Source organism: Amphiprion ocellaris, chromosome 23 (assembly GCF_022539595.1).
Source record: "Amphiprion ocellaris isolate individual 3 ecotype Okinawa chromosome 23, ASM2253959v1, whole genome shotgun sequence".
NCBI lineage: Eukaryota > Metazoa > Chordata > Actinopteri > Pomacentridae > Amphiprion > Amphiprion ocellaris.
Window position 1 is genome coordinate 10478189 of NC_072788.1, and position 19993 is coordinate 10498181.

General features: G+C 38.7%; 1 protein-coding gene across 47 annotated transcripts in view; it reads right to left on the reverse strand.

Annotated features, from left to right (window-relative positions):
* The window catches only part of LOC111564112 (protein tyrosine phosphatase receptor type D), a 364925-nt gene that overhangs the window by 43346 nt on the left and 301586 nt on the right, over positions 1 to 19993 (reverse strand). For 20 of the 47 annotated variants that reach the window (XM_055007560.1, XM_055007566.1, XM_055007565.1 and 17 more), the window contains 5 exons: positions 6547 to 6735; positions 5406 to 5414; positions 4613 to 4630; positions 2511 to 2621; positions 1255 to 1266 (listed from right to left, as the gene is read on the reverse strand). In XM_055007560.1, the coding sequence (XP_054863535.1) occupies positions 1255 to 1266; positions 2511 to 2621; positions 4613 to 4630; positions 5406 to 5414; positions 6547 to 6735 (339 nt within the window). The remainder of the gene's footprint in view (positions 1 to 1254; positions 1267 to 2510; positions 2622 to 4612; positions 4631 to 5405; positions 5415 to 6546; positions 6736 to 19993) is intronic. The other 27 variants (XM_035945062.2, XM_055007578.1, XM_035945068.2 and 24 more) reach the window with 4 other exon arrangements.

Sequence of the window (19993 nt, forward strand, 5' to 3'; positions counted from 1 at the left end):
CTAGGGCGGAGGGATTCAAATTAAAAATTAAGTCAGTGTTACTGCTCATGGCATTTAAAGTAGATTACTGTTCGCTTGGGTGAGATTACGCATTAAAATATTTAGTAAACCTTAAAGAAAACCGTCAGTGTCACTTTTAAACATCTGAATACTTATTGCTTGTGAATTTACCCTCTTTGCAAACACTGTCTGTAATATTGCCTGTGTTATTTGTGCATGCATTTGCTATATCTGACTGCAGCATAGTCTTGCCCTTCCTGCTGGCAGCTACTTATTCATAAAGCCCATTCTGTTGAGCAGACTGCAGCTCTCCAGAGAGGAAATCTAGGGGAACTGCTTGCATTATTAAATACAACGTTTCTTTCGCTCAATATTTAATTAATATCCAATTGGATCACACTCCCCACAGACATAATATTATCCTGCTCATTTGAATATCATTACATTTGTCAAGTCTTGTGGATAATGCTCTAAATGCATCATTTTTTCATGACTTCCTGTGCAGAAACATCCTCATCCGAGGAAGTGTATAATCTCTGAGGGCAAGATTGTTTTTACAGCTTGACACTTGACTTTAGTGCCAATTACAACAAAGGATGGATTTTGCTTTAACATATTTTTATCTATGAGAAACTTCAGTTGGAGAGAGTGCTGCAGGGGAAATTGGAGCGTAGTGAAGCTTAAATGGCTATACGAAGAGGAAGATTCAGCACCCATATGAAGCAGCATCTATGTAGAACAGCTGCTGCTAGTTCCAGGAGAACATAGTTAAATCGAGAACTTAGTTCCTGCTGATGTTGTGTGCCTTTTTTGCAAAGAAATTACTTCATTACGAGCTTTTTCTTCCTCTATTGATCTGCTGTGCCATTAGTCATCAGAGAAACCAAGCAGGAACACTGACAAGGCTGGGGGAGAAGGGAAGACTAGTTCAGACATTAACATGTGACCATGCAAATCGACCGATGCAAATATCATCCCGACTGCCCCACCTCAAAGATGCAAACATGCACCACCTGTTGGACAGTCAAGCATTCTGACACGGACCAGGGGCATTCTCAATGGGAACATAAACATTAAATGTGCGACAGAGAAAGAAATGGTCTTGATAGAACTCAAAAAAAGAATGGTAGAATAAAAAAAGGATATGGTAATGCATTTGTATTTTAATTGCAATGTCAGGATGTATTTAAAATTTTTTCATGGAAAAAAAATCTTCTGTTTTGTGTTGTGTTCAAAAAGTAAAAACACACCAACCTTCTCGCAGCTCTGAGGGATGTAGGGAATTTGATGCAGAACAAAATGCAATAAGGAAAGGAGAAAAACAAGGGAAACACAGAGAGTAAAAAGGCCATGTTTTAGGTGTTCAAATGCTACTTAAACAATTCGAAGGACGTTATGTCTGTGCGGTGCAGGGAGCCCCTTGTATCTCCCTGGCACCTATCTAACAAAGCAACCTGTCTCAGCTCAAGCATTTTAAACAAGAAAAAATATTTACTTTTAACACATTTTCTGCCCAAGCCATGTGGTTAGCTTATAATTGTAATTATTTTATTTATCTATTTATTTATTTTTGCTTTATTATATATTGTTGCTTTGGATCTGGATAATAGTTTGATGATTGCTAAAAGCTAACCATAGGACTGAAGAGCATTGTGAAATTACATGAAAATACATGAACAATAGATATATATCTTATCAGGTACACACATGTATCTAGAGAAAATTTAAAACAACACTTGATAATACTGGAAAAAAAAAAACGGTGTGTTTTGCCAAAAAAAAAAGTAAGAAGCAGTATACAGTTATATCAATGCATTAAATATTTTTACTGTAAAAAAGTGAAAGATTGCAAGCTCTGTGAAAAAAAAAAAGATGACTTAAAGCATCTCCATCTTAACTATACTATATATAATAAAACTGCAAGCCTATACTGTATAAGCACTATAGCTACCAAGAGCTCATTTGAATTTCACGAGCTAATTTTACACTATATCTACATATTTTTTTTAAAAGTTAGACAACGGTTTTAACTCGATTTTGAAAATATTTTGACAGTTTCATTGTCAATAACTAGCGTAATAAGATTAAAGGTGTCCTTCCACTGTTGATAATTAGGGAGAAAAAGGACCTGTTCACTGCTGGGGAAAGAGTCGGGACTAACGCAGGAGGAACGTCTACCTCAAGCAGTCAGGTTTTAAAGTAATTAATAGATAAACACAGCAAGCAGTCTAGCCATCGGTGTTAGATTCAGGATAATCAACACAAAGGACCAGAAAGACATAACAGAGCATAAACTGTAGGTTCAAATCAGTGCAGGTAAGTCCAGTGCAAATAAACAAAACAAACAAAAAAAAGAACCAGAAAACAAAGCATACTTACAGTGGCCTCACAGGATTGGCCCCTGCAGACCTTATTGGCTGATTTTAAAGATTCCTCATGAATTTTTTAAAGAGAAAGTCAAGATATTGTTTGAACAAAGCATGCTGGTGACGTTAACGCGCATTTCCTACCTCTGACATAAAGATTTGCTGGAGCAGAGTAGCGGGTTCCATCGTTGTTGGTGGCCACGCATTCATACTTCCCCTGGTCGGACTCTTCGCTCTGCTCTATCTGGAGGGCTCCTGGTTGGGAATAGTAAACGGGGTGGCGAAGTATGTTTGGTTAAATATATGCTGCTGGCAACAAGTTCACAAGCAAAAATAAAACGCAACGAACTTGTTTGACCTCAAGGAGGCCAAATCAGCCTCCCTCCGCTTCTAGATTAGCTTTGTCCTTTCAAGCTTAAGTAGTTTGGACAGTTTCCAGAAAGTTGTAATTAAACAATATCCAATAAAGTGCATGGACAAAATACTACATTCTTCTATAAACTCTATTTTATATAACTTTAGTTTATCCCCCAGTCATTATCACAGCCTGATCCACTGGCTGAGGTCAAATGAAGGGTGTGTAATCCTACTATAGGTGAGGGATAGTTGCATCATGCAAAACATTGCCATACAAATATATTGTTTCCCTTAACAGGCCTAAAGTAGCGACACGGGAACAGAAAATAACACATTGTCAACCAAATCTAAATGAAAAGAAAAAAAAACACCTATCTTCTGTCTCTAATACATTTACCTTGTTGATGACCTCTTTAGAGAAAAAACCTGATTACTTATAGGGTCTAAAAGGACACTCATCCTAACGCCAATAAAAAAAAAAAAATAAAAAAATGTAATTTCACTTTTAAGAATAGGGGCAAGCCCATCAATATACAACATATCACTGGACTGTTCAATATGGGGATGAGTGATACTGCTTCAGGGAAACATGGATCAAACAAAAGAGGTTTACAGTATAAGAAAGCAGCATAACAAGGGAAGACAATTGAAAGAAAGAAATTTAGGTATGAATTTTAGCATATTCAATCACAGATCAGGTGTAATATTCGGCCTACATAATAATTTGGGACTTCATCTACGTGAAGTGACTTTCCAAAAAAATGCAGCGCATACAAAAAATAGAAAAATGCTGCTGAGATATCTGGAAAAAATTTAATTGAAATATTATGTAAGGCAAAACCAACATATAACCCTCTGTAACAAAAGTTTTGACATGCAAATCTTAGCAAGAAATGTATGTCGACACAACTTACAACCTTCTGACAACCCTTAGCTGAAAAATAAAATGCAATTGTATTAGAAGACAAAATTCAAAATACCGGCCTGAGCCGACAAGAAGGTAACCAACCACTGCTTTAGCTTGTCAAAGCTATAAAAGACACCCATAAAAATCCACCAATGGGATCAGCAGTGTGGTGTCACATGACCCAGGGAAAAATGGCTTTATGCATCAACAACTCCTCAGCTCCATGTCACACGGCAAAAATGAGCCAATCAGGTCCTCGCCAGACTCTACTTGTTTGCCTTCCCCAAACCCTGAAGAAAAAAAGTCAAAAAGTAAAATAGTCTCCAAACCCAAGAAAAGTAAGAAAAATAGGTGAAAGAGAAAAAAAGCACCGTAGAAACTTTATCAAAAAAGTGGTTGTTTGGGCTTTTTTGTAGAGGTACAGGAGAGGAAAGCAAATAGAAGAAATGGAAAAAAAAATAGTTTGCAAAGATAGAAAGAATTCTTTGGGAGAAAAAAGCAGAGGAGAGGCAATGTTGTCTTCAGCATGCCTGCGTGATTCCACAGCATCTGTGCATTTTTTTTTAGTGCTGAACAAGAACAGCTAAGGGGGAAAAATGCTTGGTTGTTTTAGTTGGACAAAAAGAGGGACACATGATTCGCTATGGCCAAAAAGAAAACAAAAATGAACGTAAAAGTATAGTTTAAAAAATAATTGTCATTGGATATGCTTATTTGAGCCAGGGCAAGCATATCACAACTGAGCTAAACAGGCTCTTGAAACAAGAATACAAAGGAGGAAATAAAGCATAGACAAAAAAGATGGAATACAAATTTAGTCAACGAAACAGGACAAATAAGAAGGAAGGTCCATATGAACATAATGGGATTTGGTCTTGGTAAACAGGACAAAAATGGAGGTGATACGAGTGAATGGATGGGTTGACAGCAAGAATGAATTTGTATTATTTTCATTCTGTGAACGTCAGTTCAGCACTCTTACCTCTTATTGGTGTACCACCTGGGTGGATAATATGAATGCAAATAAGATTAGAAAGAAGAAGCATTAGTACGAGTAGATAGAGGCTGGGGGCTTTGGAAGAAGAATCAAATTAGATTTAACAGGGTACGTAAATAAAGGTACTACAGGAAAGAGAAAGGAGAGAGAAAGAGAATAAGAACTTTTCTGTACTCTACTGGCAAAGAAAGACAGGATTCATCATAGAAAAATCATAGGTCAGAGAGAAGAACTTGTACATTGATGTACCACGGGGAGGTGCCATTTTGGAAGTGGCAAAGGGCTTCTGAAGACCATCTACTGAAGGAAAAGACTTTCAGGACTTCGTATATGAGATTGAGAGCAGATATATTTAAAAGAGCGAGAGAGAGAGAAACAAAAACTTTGTGGTCCCTTTGCTTGACCTGAACTAGGCAGAACTGGTCACCTCCCTAAAGCTCTTGTAAATTTCCATACCTAAGGTGCTGATGTTAAAAGATTAAGCAAGTGAGTAAGTGCTGGGTCAGTGAGTGAGTAACAAACATGTGAGGACAGATCATTACTCAGGTCAGTATATGACAAAACTAAGCTCAGGTTGGTGATTCTAATCTGCAGATAAGCTCTAGCTGGCAGTGGTAGGACACTTGAGCACTGTGGTGTGAGGGAAGAGTGTGTGTGCCTCTAGTAGTAGCCCTCAAACTCAACTATCTGTTAGTAAAATGCATGCCATGCATTTTAATAGTTGTTGGAACATGGAAAATTAGTGGGGGTGATGTGTGCTTTAGAGCTAAGCACTTACCAAAGGATTCTGTAGATTTAAAAATATAGAGAGAAGAAAGACAGCATAAGAATATGATTATATTCTTTAGGTAAGTTTAGTTAACAAGGTTTCGTTAATGCTTTATCAACTCTACGTGAATCAAAAGTCGCACGTTAGAAATAAGGGTTAATTCTACACAGTTCTGTTGAAAACAAGTCAGCAAGGAAGTAAGGTTAACACGATGGTTTAACAAAGGACAGCTGTGAAATCTGTGAAGACAGGTGGTCAAACATACAAGACTTCAAATTTAAGTAGCTGTGCTAATGTGTTGTCGTTAGCTGGCACTGGAAGCTGCAACATTTTTTAGAAAATAGTAGAATAATTTCTCTATTGGAATAATAAAAGGAAACTTGGGATACTGAATGGGCATATTAGGGCGTGTCACAGGCAAATAGAAGCAAAACTAGCGTCTAAACATTAATGCAGGGGCGGTAACGTCAAAGAATCAGTGGGTAAAGGGAAAAGCTCTATGAAGCTGTACGCACTACTGTGGCTGATTAGTGTCCAAAAATAACCTAAAAGAAGGTAAATATCCATTCAAATGAGAATTCTTTCATAATTAAAATTTCAACAAATGCACAAGAGCAATAATTAATTTGCTTTGCTGCACGTTGTCCTATTTTAAAATTGTGTGCACTCCGTTGCAGATTCTGAATGAAGCCAGATGTTGAATATTAATTGTTAAAAAAAGAAGACATAAGAAATGAAGAAAATGGTTCTAAAAAAATTAATTCTGCACCAATGCAGAAAGGAACTCAACACAAAACGGCAAAAAAAATATCATTGTAAAAAGTCACAGCAGTGAGCAATGAGGGCAGAAAGTTAGGGCAGAAGCCAGCAAACACAGAGGGGGAACAATCCCAACAGCCCATGACAACACTGGAAGACAAAGGGAGACACACAAACAGACAACACACACCGGGGCGTACACAGAGTAGAGGGCAGGAATAGTAGAAACAATGCCATTACCTACAAAATTAAAAGCCAAATGAGAAGTTAAATTATGGGAGGAAGAAGAGGATGAAAGAACAGAGGATACAACAGGGGGAGCAGATCAGGTAGAAGAAAAACAAGAAGGGCTCCCTGTTTGGTAATTAGGTTTTCAGCAGAGGAAACCTACCTGATCTGAGCTGTTTAATGCGTCCATTGTTGTTGGTGGTGTTGACAGGGAGGAAGTCTTTGAACCAGGAGATGTCTGGGTCAGGGTTGCCGCTGGCAGCACAGAGCATGGTGGCAGTGCGTGTTCGCTCCACCACTTTCAACTGTGGGCCCATGTCTATGGTGGGGAAACCAGGGGGCAGCTGGTCCTCTGGAAATACACATTTGTAGCAAAGATCAGACCGAGCATGTCGGCGGTCAGCATCAAGCCTTTTGTTAGTGAGGGAGGAGAGCCAGTAGACTGCAGAGCGACAGAATGAGTGACAGCTGAAGCAAAGAGGACAGAGAGAATAAGAAATATCTGCAAATAATTGTGTCTTCACTGTTTGTAAACCGGTGGCATCGAGACATGGTTTTCTGCCACATTTGGTAGAGGCAAGGACATAAAATGAACAAAAAAAATGACAATGAAAAGACACTTCAAGGGATTATTTTGGCAACTCCAAGTCATTAAAGTTCTAGTTTATGCAGAGACATATGTGGAATGGCTTTTTTGCAGAGAAATGAGAAAATCAGCGCTGCTCTCATTCCTATCCATTAAATATGTATGTATACAATAAACAAACGAAGCAAGTTCAGCAAACCCAAGATATCCTTATAATGATATGGCTTTACTAAACCTAACACAGTCAGGCTGAGCTGTCACACAAAGCTACTTATTCACCGGTTAAGTTAATCAAGAATTTCTGAACCTGACTGTTAATGTTCTTACATAAAGAAGAACAACAATTATCCTAAACCAATGTGAAATGTATGAAAATATAATAAAGGAAAAGAGCTACATGGCTGCATCACAAAATTTTAGACCAAAATTACAGACTCAAAAAATGACACATTTAGAGAATAAGTAATGAAGTATTAGAACTAGTTTCATGGTGATGTGGACGATGAATTCAGTAAATCTCTTAATCAGCCGCTTTATTCTTTCAGCTGCAACCTTGACAGAGTGAAAGAGTTTTGGGAGCAAATGAGAAACAAACATCAAAACATCATTCAAACCGTTAAGTAGGCTCACTGCAAATCTTAGAAGGTCAACAAGTAAAAGGTTTTAGTGTTTTCATCAGTTTCTGTTTTAGGATTATATTACTTTATAAAAGCAAGGTTTGGTAGAACTGTAGGACTGTTTCAGTATGTGTTGATCTATGCCACCCCATCACAGTTCTGAAATCACAGGATTAAACCTGAACTTACCTCGCTAACTTCAAATCCTACAGGCCTCAGATGTAACTATCTGTTTGGTAAGCTTTAGGGGTGCTAGTGAGCAGATTTAATTATGTTTAGACAGAGCTGGACTGAGTTTCATTCCATGTTATGAGTCTTTATGCTAAGCTAAGCTAAATCTATCCTGGTGGCAACTTCATTAATAGCAAACAGATACAAGAGTAGCACTGATCTTGTCATCTTGATCAACAAAAAATACAAATATATTATCCAATATCAAGTCAACACACTATAAAAAAAAAGTGCATTTTAGCTGCTGTTAATGCAAAGTACTCAAATGAAGGAGTGAATCTAGTTTATCTCTCTGTTTTGAGGATGGTAGTTTACTTCTGTGGACTCCATTAACTTGATGGTGCAAAAGATTTGTTTTGGGGGCTTTTTGTCTTCATTTTTTTACACCTAAAAAACAGATTTATGTTTTTTGCACTGAAAAAAAAATTGGGTTTACTTTTTTGCACCCTACTCCTTTAGCATCATGCATCCGTCAATGTCATGATGTCTAAGTTTCTATAAAAAAAATTCTGCTGCAACTTGCCCTCCATTTTCTTCGAGTAGGAATACAGATCAAAGAAAAGGAATGAGCACTAAGTCCAATGACAAAATCAAGTTTCACATATGTTGGATGAAAACACTGGAAACTTCAAGGTGACTGTAAAATGTGCTACAATGCAAACAGTTCATTTGAGAGTCATCAAATAGTACATCTAACATGAACCAGAGGCTTTAATATTACTTAATTGAATTAAACTTAATTCAATTGCATGTTTCCGACTAAAGCAATTCATTCAAGCCGATTTAACATTTGTCTTTTACCAGTAGTCTTTATGCTAAGCTAAACATCTCTTGTAGTAAATTTAACAGATAACAGGAGACTGATGTTAATTTTACAATCAAACCCTCAGCAAGAAAGCAAACATATTTTCCAAAATGTCAAACTCTTTCTTTGGTGACAGAAAGGAAGGAACATATTTACACTGGCTACACATGTATTCAGGATAGGTGGAGCTTTGATGTGCTTTGATGGTGGCAGGTGGCTTTGGCGTGTTGTATAAGCTTTCTTGTTCCTGCCTGTGTCTCAGCTTTCTGACTGAACAAGGGCGGGCTACATCTTGCTGCCGTTCGAGATGTGAAAGAAGATAAGTCTCATTGCACTTTGCTCCAAACATGTTCTTTTAGCAAAACAAAGAAAATCAAAGCCCCGAGCAGCTTTTGTCTGAAGCTCACCGCTCTGAACAGGAAGTATTTTTGGCTTTCAGCAAGCGATGATCTCTGAGAGGCTGCAGGCTTGGAATAGTCCATATGCCATAAGATCCCCATATGCAAAATGCCTCTCTGCAATGTTGGCTAAGTGTTAACCTGCAAAACAAGACCTGCTTAATCTGAATGCCAATGAGGTCTACGTGCACCTTTAAGTTTTCCTTTCCCTGCTGTGATATGGCTAATTAGTGGCTTCTGTTGCTTTCGTAAACAGCACCTTTTTGGAAACTATTTCTTCATTAAATTTTCATGAGGCGACATCAGTCTGGAAACAGCTTTGAGATGCCATAGCCTGCACACAGCCAAACGACAATTATGGCTGCCTTCCAACAATGCTTTTGGGTATCTGGCATGAGAAACTACCTCTATGGATAAATCTTCTCAGAAATAGACTGTATTACAAATGAGTGACTTCAGACTGAACTGCAAAACTTTCCAATGCAACTCCGTGTCCCTGCCTGAACTGATGGAACAGTAGTGTTTGTAGCATGTTTGAAAATGGCCAGTCATACAGTGACATTCTCTGGAGGCTTTTTAAAATTGGTTTAATGACTTCTAATCCTATATAGTACATGCACGTACTTTCAAGGCAGTCATTTTCTTGACACTTGCACACTGATATAGAAGACATTTTGATGTGTGCTTCTTTATGGTTCATCCTTTAACATTAAATATGTTATCTTTATCCATTTCAGTGTTCATTAAGATAATGAGAGATGCTCTGGCTTGTTTCTTGTTAAAAGTTTGTAGGTGTCTGGCTTTGTGTTGTGCTTGTTATTGGCACAGAATCGCAGCTCATTAAAACAACAAGCGCTTAGTCAATTCACCTCAATCCCAGTAGCCATATTTACTTCACATCATACTTAAAGTTAAAGCTGAAGGACGGACCGATTTAAGGATAAAACATTTATAAATGACCCAAATCTCCTCAGTTTTCTTTGGAACTTGTTTTTGCTACTATTCGTATCTGACTCTAGTTATAAAATAATGAATTTTACAGTTGTGGAATGTTAATGTGAAAGTCTTCAGAGCTATTAGCTTTCTCAGCTTCATAAAAAAAGTAACAAATGAAATTTGTTCATAGTAGGGCCGCAACTATAATTTTTAATACATTTTTATCATCAGTTGTTTGATCATTCTTTTCTTAATTAATCAATTATTTGTTTGGCCTCTAAAATGGTGAAAATGTCAATTTGTGTTTTCCAAAGCCCAAGATAATGCCCAAAGATAATTACTTTACTGTTGTAGAGGAGCAGGGAAACCAGAGAATATTGAAATTAAAGAAGCTGGAATCAGTGAATATTGACTTGGTTTTTTTTCCTTATAAATGACTCCATCCCATAAACAGATTATCAAGGATTGTTCTAATGGTTGACAACTGATTAATGAATTGATTGATCATTGCAGCTCTAGTTTAGCATTAAAAAGATGCGAAATATGCACTCAAAAATGTATGTAATCATTCATGTAACCATGTAATTTGCATAATAATCAACACAGAAAGGTAATAAATGCTCATATGCACCCATGGATGTTGCGAAAGGCACAGAACATTAAGTCGAAACACAACTTTCAGCCAAAGTGACAGAAGAAAAGCTGGCTGTAACTGCTTATCTATTATTAAAGCAGCAGCTATCAACAACTATCAAGGAATGAGAGACTAGTTTATTGTGAAAAACTGCATTACTCATTCAAATGGAGAAAGACAGGGAGGAGGGGGAAATGAATTAATTGTACAAGGTAGCTCCTGTCCAAGCTCCCTCCAGCCTGTTCAAGGTCGAGCAGACAATTAGTTGATTCTACAGTGAGTCAAAAGTATACCTGATCAAACACAATAGCCAGAAGCAAGCCTAGGAGCATGGATGCGTGTTGAATATAGTAATTGGATGTGACAATCCATGCGAACTAAAAAGCAACTCCTGTGAAACTGCAATGTATTCTGTAACACAGTGCTCAAGAGATCATAATTTAGCTGTCCTTTAAGTCGTCACAATTGTTCTCATGCTGCAGTATGTATACAGTATACGTCTTAGGTTATTCAGCTCGAAGGAGAAAAGTAGAGGGTGCAGGACAAGATTTATTTAAAAATTTAAACTTAAAAGTTTTCTGGCCTTTCCAATACATTCTGACTTAGCCCAGAAAATGTAATTTACAGCTTCTTTGTGGACTCATTTAGAGAGGCCACAAAGTCATGACATCAACGGTGAGGTATCTTCAAAACTGTTCTCACACAGATCTTGAGATCTAGACACAATAAACAAAAGCATTCTGATGTTCTCAAGCTGCTCGCAACTCTCAGCTGTACCCTCATTTATTTCACAGTGGAGTGAATTACCATTGTGATAATAAATAAAGGGAGGGAAACTGAACACATTTGGTAGCTTGTGCTGTGATTAACAACTTGTGTCAACAGAACTGCTGCAGTATTTTCCTTCCAAGGCCAGGAGACCAAAATAAAATGAGATTAATCACTGTTTAATCACATACGTTGTCTGTTTTTTGGGAGACGTTGGGGTATTGACAGGGTGTTAAAAGTAAAGATTGAAAAAATTAATCAACCAGGGGCTGAACGGTTAGCAGTTTTTCCCATGTGCTATGTTTGCAGTTCCACTAACAATCACAAGGTTGTTTTCGACCGACATAAATTGTCTGCAAGGAGCTGTTTCATTACCAGTTTAGGAGCTATGAGCTGCATCCTTATAACAGTGGAAATTGGAATGTTTTTGAATATGTAGGTTGGGGTTAATATACAATATTCTGTATGGTTTAAACATAAAGAGCCGTGGTACTCTATACAGTGGATCAAAGTCGTACCTGAAAGGTCAAAATAATGGAGAAAAGGAAGGGGTTTTACATTTTCTCCTCCCTTCCTTATTCTACCTCGCTGAGGACTGCAATCTCAAGGACAGTCTAAGACAAGGGCAGTTTCTGCTTTACAGACCCATACTGTATATTCAACAATGGATCTACACACTAAATGAGATGGAAGGGAGAGAAATGCTGAAGTCACCTTCTAAAGAAGTGCTGAGCACTGGTGCTTGATATAAAAAGACTCCCAATGACAATTTGCACACATTAGCCACTGCCAGGCTATCAGGCCATATGAGTGTGTGGTGCCAAGTATTGGATGAGTATAAAAGGACATTGGCTCAAAAAGTACCTCAGTGAGCAGATTTTTGCATAAGACATAAGGCCCGTTGGACATACACTCACCCCATTAGCAGATTATATCTATTGATCATTCATACAAAATACGAGCATAAGTGAAATCACATTTTCCTTGTATGACAACAGTGGCCATTCCAGTTTCTAAAATGTTGCTGGAGTGCAGCAATAAATCGTGCACAATTTTTCATCACACTGCAGTTAATATAACCACACTCTCTGTGCAAAGTGAATTACACACCTGCAGTGCTTTAAGAAAAAAACAACCTGGTCCTTTTTTTTGGGATTTAATCAAATAAGCTTAATGGAGTCTCAACAGACAAAGGTGCCATTTAGTACTTATCAAGTACTGTTTACAGGTTTGCTTAGTTAGTGCTACACCAAGGCAGCTGTATAAATGAGCCTAAGGTGATTTTACAAGGTATTACATGACTAATGCAGCCCCATCGATGGAGTGGAATTCATTAGAAATTCGGAGAGAGTCAGATATAAGACTAGGATGTCTGTCTGAGTTTGACATATGCTCATCTGTTGACAGCTAGGTGACACTAGGTCCAGACGTTACATTTAAAAGCCTGTTTGTTTCTCCTGCTTAACACCCTACACAGGGTCACCAGAAACATCAGCATGCCTTTGCCATCACTCTCTTTTTATTTGGTGAGTGTCAAGCTGCAGACAGAGCACAGGTTTTCAACAAAGCAATTTCACAGCGACTTGGTGTTGCCAGATATTGACACGCTGCTCATATTATATATGCTTAACTTAGCAACTTTAAGTCAAATAAGTACGACAGCTTATCTATAATAAATATCCTGATATTAACACAGCAAGCTGTGGAAATGTAAAAATGCAATGCAGTGTTCTATAAATAATGACATTCTTTATCACTAAGGTGCAAAAAATGCAACATAATAGCAAGGAAATGAAGCGTAAGTGTAAAATCCATTGATCATGCGAGCTTTCGATTCTCTTATCCAACAATGAAATCACATTTGGCTCTGAAAATCCCCAATAAAGGAATTTGAGAGGAAAATCAGCCTTTGTTGCTCTGGAATTTCCAAGTGAAGCCATAAAAACATAAACCTCTCCAGTCACATTCTGGCTTTAGTTCTGTGGTTGCTGCTCAAAGATTGGATTCGGTCCGACCCTTTTCTCTCCAAGCGGAACAAGACTATTCACCCCCGCAGTTGAGGTTATTCTTCAGGGAAAATCCCTGCAGGCCATAATAAGATACATTTGTTGGACATATTTGAGTGGATACAATCTCTTCAAAAAGGCCGTCACAGGTCACTTGCTGTGGCATCATGGTGGAGAAAAGTGTGCATCAAGATGTTCTGTTTAGGTAACCTGCTGGATTAAAGCGGTGTAGTAATTTGGGGCAGATATCTTCAAATATGACACTCTCACATTTTACACTTCTTTTTTTTTGTACTAAAGACTATTTTTGCCCAATTCAGGAATCAATCTGATTCTCACCACTCCTTTCAAGATAAGATTTCAGCCAGCAACAACAAAAAAAGAGTAACAAAATATTACCCTTGGAATGTGGTGGCAGTGCTCATTTCTCTCAGCAGCCTGAGCCAAAAAAACATTTTTTTTCCCACCACACCATAACATATAATTTGAAGTTGAGGGGACACTGATTAAAGCTCTTTCCATGCTCAAAAATCCCAAAGCAGTGAGAGAGAAGCTCAGAGATTCTAGCTTGGTTAGAGTGCTAATCATGTTAATCACATAGTAATCTAACTGAATACAAGAGCTTTGTTTGGAATTGACTTCGTAATGCATCAGCTTGTCTACACTGAATTAGGACTTGGTGTTTTGTAAACTAGTTAAAAGGAAATCCATACACAAAATCTAAGGTTACGCATTAAAGATTGGGACATGATAGTAAACCAAAAAATGGGACTCAGGGCAGCCGGAATTCATCTTTTATGCAATACTGGTATTAAATATCCTCATGAACATTTGACCTGTGTGGCAAAACTTTTTTTTTTTTCCCACTCAAAATAAGGTTGTTAATTTAGAGCACATTAACAAGCAGACAATGTCCAGTGTAATTTGTTTACAGTTCTCTAAAAAATCATTGCAAGCCTAGTTAATACATCCGTTCAGAGACGACCTGAATCCTCCTCAACAAAGTGTTCTGTTCGGCTCCTGTTCCACTGACATATTCAATTTATTTATTTTTTCCTTTGGCATGGGAGAGGGAACTGTTAATTATGCTTTTGTTTTCACACAAACAAAATTACTCAACCAAACGTAAGAGCTCTTGATTAACAAAGGAAGGCAGCAATTCCATTTTGTGCCAATTCCATGACGGCATCTGTTCTATTTTTCTCTTTCCCCCCTCTCTAATGTTTCACCCACATCGTTGTTGATTTCCTTGCTCTATTTACAAGGTGCACTTTATGTTGTGGTGAAAAAAAACGATTGTACTTTTACAAACTAGCATCTATTGATTGACAGGTTCTAAATCTGAGCCCACCCTTTGCTTTATCAGCTGCAAGCAGCTTGGTTAAACAGTCTCAAACTGGGACTTGGGCAGAGTTGCTTTACCCAACACTCCATCCATCATTCTGCCCATAAACTTTAGCAGAGGTGAAACCTGCTCACACATTCATTTTCAATAATGGGACCAGGATAATTTTATATTTTGCCTCACTCATTTTTAATAAATTCCATTGAATAACACAGATGTTTTATCAGATTCATGTACACTACTTGTTCCAAAAGGCCTTTTTGCACGCATTCTAATCATAACTTATTTCTACTTTAGGATAAAGCTCTGAACAGCAGCTGTGCAGATTTAGATCCGGAATACGTGCAATTATTTTTGAAAAATGCTACTCCACACATGCCTGGGCATTGTCGTTAGTGTATGGATGTCCTAGCACTGCCTTGGGTAGAATACCTGAAATAGTTGAGATGCAAGTGAAAGTGATGACCCTTGACATTAACGGCATTAAGTAGCATTCACGAGTGGCAGGTAAAGCCATTAATTTTGAAGGCAAAAGTCAGAAGCACGCAGAGCACAAACACACGACTATTACTGCTCAGTAAAATGAAGAAGTCATAAATTGAGATGTCTAAATTTTCCCTAAATGGCCTCAGAGAACACAAAGCCTGTATTTATCTCATTGATACATCCCAGTGCTGTTTGGCACACGTGGTCCAGTCTAAATAAGATTAGGTTTTCCCCCAGAGCTTCCTTTGAGCCAGATTTCCCAAATAAGCCTCCTGGCACCTGCATTGGGTAGATATTGCTTAAGTAATCCAATAATGGAAAACAAAATGCTCAGCACTGCAGTCTAATAGAGCACACGCTGGTGTGTAGTGGGGCATAATTTTGAAATTCACCTCTCCACATTGTTTTTTTTAGGCATCCAGGCTACTGAACTCTGAGTCAACCTTAACACAGTTTTAAATTATGCCATGTATCTGGACTGATGTGGTCTTTATAATTGCCTAGACTGGAAAAGAGCTGACATGTGAGAGCACATCCCAATTATATGTCCAGGGCACCAGTTCTTTATGTTCTAAAGCCTTAAATGAACTGACTTTAGAAAATGTTAAGTGGCAGTGGGTGACTGCTTCCCAGTTTAGGTTTCTACGTGCATCTGTGGGGGACTTACAAGTCTGAAAAAATTCCTTTATGTCAAGGAAAGTGCAATAAAAGGGTGGTAAAAACCCATGATCCATTTATCTCCGCTGAGGATACATATGTGTGTTTCAAAATGTATATCACATCTTTGGAGGATTGTGCCAGTGGTCCACATAGTTTTGTATGTATCTTTGCAGTTGTCTGTAGGAGTACTGCATGTATCAAAGTCCTACTTTCAAAGAAAAGTGAAGTTTAACAATTACCTTCTTGTAGGTATGAGGTTTAAGGGAAAAAAATAACTGTTATGGTCACACAAAGGCTTTCAGAAAACTAGAACATGAGAACAATTGTGCAGTGAAATAGTAAGCCCATCAGTGCAGCAGAAATCAGCAGTAAAAGTTCAGCTGAGGAAAAAATACTTTGGTTTAGATTATTAGTTGATTCTACAGGTGCAGAGCACACTAATGAATATTATTGTGAATGTGCCACAGTTGGCTCAAACAGCTAATTTCAATTTACTGTAATAGAGCGTTAAGAGGAACATTCCCGCTCCGACACAAAGTGGCATTAAGTCTCTCTAGCTTGGTTCCTCTAAAAGGTAGTTCAGTAATTTGCTGAACAAATAGAGTCTCTTTGAGAAAACTGCTAAAACCCGAGGGCAGACAACGAGGGACCATCGACCATCCACTAAAAATTTTATTTTACCATTGTTGCCTGAAGGACTGAGGATGGAATGGGTTGTGAAATACTATCCAGTGTGTTCTTTAGAACTCCTGTGATGATGAATGTTGGAACGAAATATAGGAGGAGGAAGGTGAAGGCGCAGAAAGCTCTCTTAACCCACAGTTCAGTCTGTCTGGGTGAAAAATAGCATCCTCTCCCCCTTTGCCCCGCACTGATTGTTTCTTCCATAAATCCCCTTTGAGATTGTGTAATTAATTGAATGCTGCTTATTTGTCATTAAAAACCCTCACCTAATGCCTGAGATTATGAGGAAACCATTGTAGATTCAATCTATTAATCATCTGGCTCTATTTTGCCCACAAAAACCTTCACAGATGAACAATCCTTAGTCTGTATGACATTGGGGAACTACTGTAGTTGTAAAACTTAGGCTCAAAGTGCTGGTGTGATAGTAAAACATTGAATAAAACAGGATTTTCTTTTCTAAACCCTTCAAAATCTGTTCTCATGTATAGCCAAACAAGTAAATTTAATTCATCAATATCCCCCATAACAGACACACATGCAATTTTCATGTATCGCTACAAGGACAGTAGCCATGTTGTTGAGTCTCTTCATGCTTTTTTTTTTTTTTTTTTTTTGAGATTATCTTTTGGAGTGGTATTGCAAAGTCTTTCATTACATGTAGTGAACTCCACAGAAAAGCAGTTACTTGAATTTTAGTTGGAATTTGTACAAAAGCGGTGGAGGAAATGGATTAAAACGAGCCTTAAAATGACCCTGCTCAGTGTTCCTCAATGCCTGCCATCCCCCATAGACATTTTTTATGGCCGTCGCTGCTGGGGCAGATTGGATCAGCCAAGCAGAGGGCATGCAACAGAGATGTACGCCACTTCTGGCAAGGCGCCCCAACTCTCCGTAGGCCCCATGTCATTCATAAACATGACGGATTAGCTGTGATATTCCTCCATTTACAACATAAGCGAACGGAGTGGGAGGAAGAGAATGAAAGCAGAGAGGGAGTGTTAGTGTCGGATGCCCCTTAGGGGTAGTGCTAAAATGGATGGGTAAAGAGGGAGATGAAAAGGAGAGATGAAGCAGGAAGGGCGGAGAGGGGGCCTTTCTCTACAGGCCTGGCTGGGCAGGCAGCAAGGCAGGCAGGAAGCCAGGCACAAAGCTCCATTTACGCTCAGATGCAAACCCCCCCTCCACCTCTTCTTGCTTTACAGACTCCACGTCAGCTCAGCCAGATGTACTATTCTGAGTAAAGATTACCTAGGGGAAAGGTAGAGGCTTCAAGACCTGCTCTGCCTGCAATCATGTGTTTCTTCCTCGCCGTTACTGTCTTTTGCGTTCGCCTCACTTTACTGACTTCATCTGACTCGGATCATCTGTGACTTTATAGTTGCTTTATGTTAAAGACTCCCTCGATCTGTCTCTGTCTGTCTCCCGCCTTCTTTCCCTTCTGTCCTTCTCCCGCCCTCTTCAGGATTTCACTTTGCATATTCCATTTGCTGGTTGTTACCTTGAGCAATGATTCCATTTACTTCAGAAAACAGTGCCCCATTTATTTCGATGGGGGAATAAAAAAGAACTTTTGCTCTTGTCATCTTATCTGCCATCAGCATTTTTTTTGTTCAGTTATTATTAGTAATATTCAACAGAGGAAAGGGGAAATATTTGACAATACTTTCCGCTATTTGCCAAACACAAAGCTAAAATGGATGTCACTCAGTCTCTCTCAACTTCACGAAAACACACCTTTGGAAGCCTCTTCTTATTATGATTTTTTTTTTTAGCTTTTTGTTAACAGTCCATCAACCCTCATTTGATCCTATTCAGTGCATTAAGCATCTGCAAATAAAGAGGACGTGGCAGGGAATATATAAACAACCGTACACTACCTTCCCCTGAGAGACGCCTCCATTCTCACCAACGCTCCTGTCACTTTGAAGCATACACTGCTAGGCATCTGTTCTGTTTTTATGTTTCCGGCCTATTCATTGTATATTTACCCTCTTACCGCCCACCGGGGATGACTGTGATGTTTGATATTTCAAAGTCTAATAAAGCATAATATATTCGGTGTGTCGACATTTATCTTAAAATAAAATGGAACTATTTTGGTTGATTCATTTGTTTTGTCTGTGCAGGGGCAGCTGATAAAGGCCAAGGCCAGAAGCTGGAGTCGGCAGGGGCTCAGGAGAATATCAGCGACTAGGTGAGTCGTCCTACCGGGCAGGAAAACAGACAGAAGGCAAAACTGTGAGACGCTGAGTTGCTTCATTAACCTTCATGTACTATACATTCACAAACAGGCGGGTTAGTTTGATCTAACAGGCGTTCCTAATATCTTGGCTAGCAGATCATTTGTGTATTTAAAGAAGTCTGTATGTCAACAAACCTGTTTAAAAGGTAAGAAAAAAAGAGTGTGTGGGAGCGCTCATGCGTCGAGGTGTGTGGTGCTTTCCTAGCGAAATGGCATCCCATCAGCTGTCAGGATGCCTCCACAAAATCCTCTGAACTTTAATCACTTTTAGTATTTTGTGCATGACAGTGCCAGATGTATTTATGGGCTTGGGACTCTTCCATTTAAACATGGTATCATCAGACTCAGACGAATACTCTAGGAGACGTGTGGTATAAATGTCAGAGGAAACCGACTTCATACAAGTTCACTTCCTTCTGAGAAAGGGAAAACCTAGCGCCAGCCATTTCAATAATTTATATAGCTAAAAGCTTGCTACAGGACAGGGGAGTATAGAGATTATTCATGCTTGCTAACATCTTGCAGTGAAGACCTCTTGGCTCTCCAAAAGCCCTAATGGAAAATGGGGTTATATCAGGCTTTTAAAATATACCAGACAGGCACCCAAAAGTGACTGTGGGAGACGATGGGTGTCACAGTAGGCAGTGGCTGAGATTATTATATTATGGAAATTGCTATATTGCAACAGTCTTTGAGGTTTGACAGTTGTGAGACTTTATATCCCTTTCTCTTGAATTCATTTTTGCTGTTGTGAATATAATGATGTACAGACAACTAATCACACCCCAAAAATCAGTTTTCACCATATCACTTTTTTCCAAGCCCAAACTTGTTTGATTGTAATTAGCAAGCAGCCTTACGTGGCTCGAGAAGTTTCTCAAGATCATTAGGTGCATTAAGGATGACCCCGCCGTGTCCAATTAATCTAGTAGAAAATGACTTTGGAGTGCAGCTAAGATCAAAGCTGCTAATGTTAGCACCCCTCGACTACCTGGCTCAGACTTACACACTGCTCGTTTTATGACCCTGTGTCCCTTCTGGTCTAGCCAATGGCATATTCCTTCATAAAACGTGTTATGTTCTGCCTTATAGTGCAGTGATACCCATCGAGTGTTCACCTTTAGGAAGGTGGCCCTACTTTATGTGTGTGATGTTTTGGGAGGGGATTTTATTACTGTGTAGTAGCCACTAAGAAGTGCATGCTGTTGG